We start from the raw sequence: 8946 nt of genomic DNA on the forward strand, positions 1-8946 counted from the left end.
TGATATTTAGCACATTTGGCAAGGAGGAGTAGTCCCTTTACTCCTTTTTCTTATCTTTTTTTCTTTTTCTTTCTTTCTTTTTTTTTTTTAAGAATAAATCACTCTTACAAAACTAAGACTCAAACTTTTTCAAAGCTCAGCTTGATTTGCTGGAACTACACAGAGACATGTTTGATCACACAACAGCCACTGTACATCCTCCCAAGTCTGGAATACAGAATTGATGGAGGACACTTAACTTGCTTAAAATGTATTTGATTATTCTGCATTTATGATAAAAAATATCATCCAGGGATTATATTCAAGAGGGTAAATTTAGGATTACATGTTTCTAGAACATATAATATGTAACACCATCCAAAAACAACAACATAAAGCACTGAGACCGAAGAACCACTTAAAATTTAGAATAAATTAGGAAATTTCAATCTATAATTGTCAAACAATAAATGAGTTATAATATTTTTCTAATAAGAAAAATATCACCTGCGAACTATGAGATACTACATCCTTGGTCTGGCTGGCCACCATTTTGAAGACCACCACAGATCTCAAGGCATGAGACTACTCACCAACAAACTCTATCCCTGCTATTGCACCTAGTGTCATCTCAGTATGTGGCTGACAGCAAATGTTCTAACTTAATCTTATAGATGCTCCTTTAGCATATAAAAGAGCTTGCTAAGTCCCTATTACCTGTAGCAGTCTATCAACTAAATATTTACGAAGTCATTTCATAGACAAGGTTTATGAATGACTTAGAAGTAAAATTAGTAATTTCTAAACCACTGTAGTGTTTTCTATGTTTTTAGAGATATTCCAAACAGAGTTTTCAAAGGAGCTGTAAAAACAAGTACAAACATACATAAGTAATTTTGTCATGGATATTTCTGTACTAATTTGGGGGAGACTGGTGGGCCATAAATAAATGAAATACCCATCCTAAAAATAATGTTAAAAATTATCAAGTACCACTTTCAGATGGTTATTCAAGTATCAACTTGGTATGCAAGTAAGTTCACCAATGTCTTCACCTATGATTTCATATTCAAAGTGCTACATCTTACTTCGGTACTGATAAATTTAGAAACCTTTATAATCAACCTCTTAAAGAAAATCTAGCTTTTTCAGATGGTAAACTTGTCTTTACTAACTTTAATGCCTGTAACTATTTCAATATAACCAAACAAAAATTTTTAAAAATACATTCCGTACAGTTCCTGATTAACTTATTTTTTGATGTATTTTGAGGCTAGTAACAAAATTTAGACCAGAATAGGTTTTGATATATCAAAAAAAGGAAAGGAACACGGAGAGCACAGATGAGACATATGGAAGCTCTATACTATAGACCCATCCTTGCTCTGTGCTGGAATCATCCAGGAATCGCGCCCATTCGACTTAGATTAGGGGCAGCTACCTTAGCAGGTGGGAGAGTCGGACTCTGAGGAGTGCGTTCAAAGTCTTCACTTGGTAGTTGGTTATACTGAGTCTTGGAATATCCTTCCATGTTGGAAGGAGACATGGATCCCAGGGATGAATGATTACTGCCGATGTAGCTTCTGGCAGTGGACGTACGGCTCTTTGGAGATGGCACATCTTCCCTGATATCGTGATGAATTTCCTTTTCATATTTTTCTTCTCTGCGCTTTTTACGACAGCAAAAGATGATAAGACCAATGAGTGCCAGAGCAAGCAAAGTTCCTATAATGGCTCCTGCAATTAGTCCAGCTTTATTTGAAGGAGGGACAAAGTTTAGACGCAACAGGCACTGAGCAGAGCCCACTCTGTTTCTGACTGTACAGCTGTATGTCCCGGAGTACTCAGAAGAGGCATTTTTTACAGATATAACAGATGAAGTCATTTCTGCTAACCACAAAGTGGGCATTTTCTGTGAGTCAGACAATTTTTGCCACTCATACTGTAATGGAAGTGAACCTTCTTTTGGTTCATATTTTAGTTTAAAGTCACTTCCAATTTCTTCTGATCCATCAACGTAACATCTTGCACCTGAAGGCTTAACAAGACCTACCAGATGAATCTTCTTATTTGCAACACCAGGAGCTTTTTTCACTTTGCACTGATATGTGCCAATATCTGACAGCTGTAAATTCGTTACATTTATTGATGCATCACCAGATTTGAGATCATTACTCGTAAAATGTACTCGGCCTTTCAGATCTGGATAGTAGTCGTCATAAATTTTGTCTCCAGAATATAAAATAATCACTTGATCCACGTTCTGATTATCCGCTGGTGATATCAGCCACTCGATGTCCAGCGGTCCCTGGTCTTCGGGACTAAGCGTAAATTTGCATGGCAGATAGGCAGTTTCCCCTTTGGCTTTTTCAATCATCTCTTCAGGAGTAGTGATACTCAAACTTCTGGCAAAATCCGCTACTCCGCACAGGAGCACGAAGCGCAGCAGGAGGGCCACGGTGGCTGCCGTGCCGTGGGCGGTGGCTCCATTTGTCTTTTACTTATTGATCTGTTGGAGTTCTGGAATGGTGAGTCAGTGCCACAGATTTCCCTGCTGGTTTCACTGTGGTTGGTTTCATGCTCTCCTCCGGTGCAGTAACCTCTTAACTTTTTTCTGTATTTCTCACAAAGGGGTATTGTCTGTGTACTCTTGTTGAGTCAGTGTCTCCCTCGGGGGAAAGGAGGGTCTGGGGCTTCCTATTCTACCGTCTTGCTCTGGACTCTATTCTGTTACATTGGTTTGTCTATTTTTACACCAATACATCACTGCCTTGATTAATGTAGTCTTATATCCATTAGTGGAAGTTTCCCAATATGTTTTTCTCTCTGATTATTCTGGGTGTGTCTGTGATCCAGTGTGTTTTTCTTCAAGAGGTCTTAGCTATAACAATCATTTTTATTTCTGTATATCATTTAAATTAGCGAGTTTCCACAAACATGCTTTCTGGGATTGTGTTTGGAATTTCATTGACTCTATAGATCAACTATGAAAATGAACATCTTTGCATATTGATTCATAACTCATGAACGTGTTACATCTCATTATTTACTTAGGGCGTCTGTATTTCTCTAAGTAATATTTTGTAGACTTTTAAATTTTGTCAGATTTTTTCCAAGCTGTTAGTTTTTTTAATGTTATTATAAAATTTCTTTAAATTTAACTTTTGTTTGTTGCTAGTATATAGACATAAAACAGATTTGGGATATTGTAATTGCTCTGAATTCATGTATCAATTGTAATATTAATTTGTAGATACTTTGGGACTTTTTTACAGACCTAAATATTATGTTATCTGGAAAAAATGATCATTTTAGTGTTTCCTCCAATCTTTTTCTTATTTTTGTCTTGCCTTGCCTTATTGCAATAGCTAGGACTCTGATGATGAGAAGTGGTGAAAGCAGATATCCATATTTTTTCTTCATTCTCAGAGGTAAAGCTTTCAATATTTTACCATTCAGCATGATGTTTGCAATAGGATTCACAGATACTTTTACACAATAAGCTGTTACCATATATTTCTAGCATGATAGCAATTTTTATCATGAATAAAGGATTAATTTAATAGAATCATTTTCTTGCATCTACTGAGATGATTATATGATTTTTCTAATTTAATCTTTGATGGAGTGAATTACATTGATTTTCAAATGTTAAATCAGCCTTATATTACTAGAAGAAACCCAATTAGATCTTGATATATTATCTGTTTCATATATCTTTGCACTTTGTTAATATTTACATAGGATTTTTACTCTTGAATGTTTACCTTAGGGTCTGTTTCTGGGGAAACCTACTATAAGACAAAAGTGTATAATTTAGGATGAATTCAGCTTCAAATCACAAAAAAACTTAGCCATGCTTAAACAAATAGTGATTACTTTTCTTACACATAAAAACTATAGTGCTTAAAGTTGATAGAATTGATTTACTTGTTTAATGATACTATCAGAAACCTAGTTTCTTTTTAACCATTTTTTCTCCATCTTTTTTATTTTTGCCTTTTTATCATAATGGTTGATACGGCGTCTTGTGACTTAGAGCTTCACAATCTCAAACTAGAGTTTCTAGGAAAGGAAGAGGCTGGGGTAGGGCTTCTCCCAAGTGTGGTTATTTATATATTAAGGAAGGGAAGTTCCAGAACACATGTCCTTGGCCAGAACTAGGTCACATGCAGATTCCCAGAGGAATCACCGGCAGAAGAGTGTGGATTTCCTATGACTGGGATTAAACCAATCCTGATTCATCTTCTATGGTCAGATAATGGCCTACTTTCCCCCTGAAATCAAGGAATCTGTTCCTGCTACAAAGTCTGTATTCTATAGCCTGGGAAAAATTAGGGGGATCATAACTGCTCCCAATAGTTCAAGAAAGACTGCTTTTGTATGGCTCTCACTTACGAATATAGATGTAAAAATTTTTACCCAAATGTTAGCAAGCTGAATCCAGAAAGCAAATATAATTATGATGTAGTTGGATTTATCTCAGAAAAATGTCAGTCAATTCAGAAACTGAAGGCTACTACAAGGCCATAGAAATGTAACAGAATTAAATGCTCTAAAACAAGCCCATGCTTACATGGGAACCTGGTATTTGATAGAAGGGGGCCTAATGGAAGAGGACTGTTTTTTAATCAACTGATAATTGGAAAAACTGGCCACTACACAGAAAAAAAAGTTAGTTTTCAAATTTATAATTTAAATTTACTACAGGCTTACCTATGAAAGGTAAAACTATGACGTGAAGAAAAATCAGAAAACACCTTTGTAATTTTGAATTGTGGAAGACTTAGTATATAAAATCCCAAAGGTATGTCATAAGATAAAAAACAATGAACTTGTCTGGGCGCGGTGGCTCACACCTGTAATCCCAGCACTCTGGGCGACTGAGGTGGGTGGATCACCTGATGTCTCGAGTTTGAGACCAGCTTGGCCAATGTGGCGAAACTCCGTCTCTACTAAACATACAAAAATTAGCTTCCTAGCTACTTGGGAGGCTGAAGCAGGAGAATCACTTGAACCTGGGAGGCAAAGGTTGCAATGAACCAAAACAAAAAAAACTAAAAAAAAAATGAACTTGACCACATAAAAAAATTATACATTTCTGTTTAATAAAGGGCACCATTAATAAAGTCAACCAACAAGGAACAGATTGAGAGAAATTATTCTTATTTAAAAAATAGAGACAGGGTCTCACTTTGTTGCTGAGGCTGGCCTTGAACTTTTGGCCTCAAGAAATTCTCCTACCTTTGCCTTGGCTTCCCAAAGTGCTGGGATCAGAGGCCTGAGCAAGCATGCCTGGTAAGGAGGAATTATCTGAGAAGTCAAAAACTGAGAAGAGATTGATAACTAGAATACAAAAAATCCCCCCAAGCCCACAAAACCTTAGAAAAAAATAGGGAACCAATACAGAAACATGTGAAGCAGAGACTACAGACTCAAAGGGCTCATTTGGAGAGTAATCTGGAGATATTTAGTTTAGTTATTTTAGTTTAGTTTAGTATACACAGGTCTCCTGCTCATCCTGTGGAATTTGTGTTCCGGTCCTTAAGGAGGCATGTGTATTTGATTAAGCATTATTTGTACAACAGGGCATTGTAGACAACCTATGCAACTGTATCTAGGGAACCAGATGGGTGAAAAATATTGGGGATGCTCACAGAGGAAACAAAACTCTATCTCTATTAGAAATAGAGTTATGTGGATGAATCTTTCAAACATAATGTTCAGAGGAAAAAGTAAGGTAACAAGTTCTATAACATCATTTACTTGGGCAAATTTAAAACATAAACACACAACAAAATAGTACCGTATTTGAAATATATCTACATATCCAGGAAAAATGCGAAACACAATAGAGTTATTTCCTACAGGTCTAGGAAGAGATTGGCAGTGCAGATTGAGGCAAAAGGAAGAAAAATAGAAGCAAAAGAGGAGGCTTATATGAATAATTAATGACTGTGTTATAAACTTGGGAGTATGAGCAACTCAGTTCTCTGCATTTTAGGTTATGCATTTATTAGTGAGGTCCTACCATGATTTTAGCTTGCATATTAACCCCCAGGTTAAACATGGCCACTATTTAAAATATTTGTTTCTAAAACACAAAGTTTAAGGGAGAGATTTTCCTGTAATTATTTAATTTGTAGAAGCCACTACCTACCAATCTGTGACGTAAAGCCACTGTAAATAAATGAGTATTTTCCTCCAAAATCATGCTTTGCGTTACTCGGAGGAATATCTTGTCTCTTTCCATTCTATCTCCAAAGGCTTCAGGTTTCTGGAAAACTACAGTCTACTTCATCTGTAATTTACTCTGTTAATTTAAGTTCCACTTTACTCTCTACTTTCTCCTTATCAACAACAAATGTCAACATTTAAAAACTCTTCTGGTATATTAGTCAGGGTTCTCCAGATAATCAGTGTGTGCGTGTATGTGTATATGGTATTGGTATATATATATTCTATGTTATATATATATATAATCTAGAAAGAGATTTATGATAAAGTATAGGCACACAATTATGGAGCCCGGTAAGTCCCATGATCTGGTGTCTGCAAGCTGGAGACCCAGGAAGGCCAGTGTTGTAGCCTGAAGGCCTGAGAGCTGGAGAGCCAATGGTGTAGATTCCAAGTCTGAGTCTGAAAACCTGAGAATCAGGGGCCCTGAGGACAGAAGACTGATGGTCCTGCTCAAGCAATAACGCAGAGGGAGGGCAAATACAACTTTTCTCTGCCTTTTTGTTCGATTTAGGCCCTCGGCAGATTAAACGATGCCACCCACACTGGGGAGTGGCTATCTACTTTACTCAGTCCATCAATTAAAATGCGAATCTTTTCCGGAAACATCTTTACAGACACATCCAGAAATAATGTTGAATCAGATATCTGAGCATCTGGTGGCCCAGTCAAGTTGCCACATAAAATTAACTGTCAAGTGAGCTAATGATTAGGTTTTCACTATTTTTTTTTTCCATTTCTCATGAGAGTGAAGTTAGTGAAGCAGATTGGAAGAACTACACCTTGGTTTGAATACATTTTATAACTGAAGATTTGAATGAATTTAAATCCACTTTCTATAAAGTGAATGCAGTGAATCTTAAATTCACAATCTTGAGTGAATTTAAGCCTTGACTCAAAACTGACAACACTGCATTCACTTTATAGAAAGTTTTGAAATTCATTCTGAGGTATAGAAGTGAGAAAACTTTTCATGTAAACACTCCTTTTAAATTACTAGAGAAATTGTCCTGTGCTTTATATCAGCCAAATTTATTCTTTTCCTGATGAAATCCTGATTTTGTGTTTATTTCTTGCTTATTATGATATAAGATATGCATGTTGTTTTATTAACCATGGATAAGTTTGCCTGACCTCAGAAGTTCACTAAGATTCTAATGACGGTGAGACCAATTAATTGATTAGGACATTGCTACTGAAAATGTTGTCTGAGTAAAGAGCATCACCTGGGAGCTTTTCAGACATGCAGAAACTCAAGCCCAATCATAGACCTAAAGAATCAAAACCTGCATTACAATAAGATCTTTAGGTGATTCTTATGTGTGTTAAAGTTAGAAAAGCACCAAGAATCTACACTGGGAACACTGGTATCTGGACAGCAATGCCAAATTCAAGAAAAGCTGCTTTAAAAAATGTTATTATTATTATTATTTTTGAAATGGAGTCTCACTGCGATGCCCAGGCTGGAGTTCAAAGGTGCAATCCCGGCTCACTGCAACCTCTGCTTCCCAGGTTCAAGTGATTCTCCTGCCTCAGCCTCCCAAGTAGCTGGGATTACAGGTGCCTGCCACCACACCCAGCTAATTTTTGTATTTTTAGTAGAGATGGGGTTTCACCATATTGGCCAGGCTGGTCTCGAACTCCTGACCTCAAGTGATCTACCAGCCTCAGCCTCCAAAAGTACTGGGATTACAGGCATGAGCCACCGTGCCTGGCTTTATTATTTTTTTTTGAGACGGGGTCTTGCTCTGTCACCAGGCTGGTGTGCAGTGGTGTGGTCATGGCTCACTGTTGCCTTGATCTCCCCAGCTCAAACAATTCTGCCATCTCAGCCTCCTGGGTAGCTGGGAATACAGGCACGTGTCAAAATGCCCAGCTAATTTATTTTATTTTATTTTTGTAGAATTGGAGTCTCATTATGTTGCCCAGGCTGGTCTCTAGCTCTTGGCCTCAGGTGGTCTTCCTGCCTTGGCCTCCCAAATGGTTGAGATTACAGGTGTGAGCCACTGGGCCTGGCTAAAAAGCTTGCTTTTAAATTAAATCTATTTTTACATGGTTATCCTTGAGTTCCTGATTAATTCTATCATTTATTCATTCATCTATTCAATAAGTATTTAGCGAGTGCTTATTATATTTTGGGCTCCATAATGGGTGTATACAAAAGCAAACAGGACATGCTAAGAATTGCTGTGTTTTGAATACAAAAATAGATGCAGAAAGAAGCACATAAGCTGGAGTGAAATATGCTGCTGATCCTCTGGGAAAAGTTCCCAGCTCAGCAGTCTGACAATGACAGCACGAGTTATGAAGACAACCATCCAGAACATGTTCAGTGACTGCACCCTGCAAGCTCTCAGCAAAGTAAGCAGGCACTGCTTGGCTGGGGAAGCTCAGCTTCTGGGCTCCCAGTTGGGCCTGGGTTGGCTCCAGCTCTCCAACTCAGAACTGACAGCTGGCACCCACACCCTCCTCCTCAGCTTCCGGGATGGCCTGATGGGCAAAGAGAAAGAGAATGGAATCTGGATGACAGGGCTGGGCAGAGCCTGTCCAGAAAGCTATGAGCCTGTTTGGTCTGTTACAAGTGCTGTGAGCAAAGGAGGACTGCAATTTTGAACACTGCAAAACAATGCATCCAGCCGTAGTCCCAAGGGATGGCAGAACAAGGAAATGCCATAGGCAAGTTCTTTTATGTTAAATCTTATGCCACACTAAAATTACGTTACATTAGAA

At 37.7% G+C, this 8946-nt stretch overlaps 1 protein-coding gene across 1 annotated transcript; it reads right to left on the reverse strand.

Moving 5' to 3' along the window:
- Positions 1–1375: 1375 nt before the first annotated feature.
- LOC129036239 (coxsackievirus and adenovirus receptor-like) lies at positions 1376–6232 on the reverse strand. Its single transcript, XM_054487138.1, has 2 exons — positions 6140–6232; positions 1376–2473 (listed from the first exon to the last, which is right to left on the reverse strand). The coding sequence occupies exons 1-2, from the start codon at positions 6230–6232 to the stop codon at positions 1376–1378; spliced, it is 1191 nt and encodes a 396-aa protein (XP_054343113.1).
- Between the last annotated feature and the right edge of the window lie 2714 nt (positions 6233–8946).

Source organism: Pongo pygmaeus, chromosome 4 (assembly GCF_028885625.2).
Source record: "Pongo pygmaeus isolate AG05252 chromosome 4, NHGRI_mPonPyg2-v2.0_pri, whole genome shotgun sequence".
Classification (NCBI taxonomy): domain Eukaryota; kingdom Metazoa; phylum Chordata; class Mammalia; order Primates; family Hominidae; genus Pongo; species Pongo pygmaeus.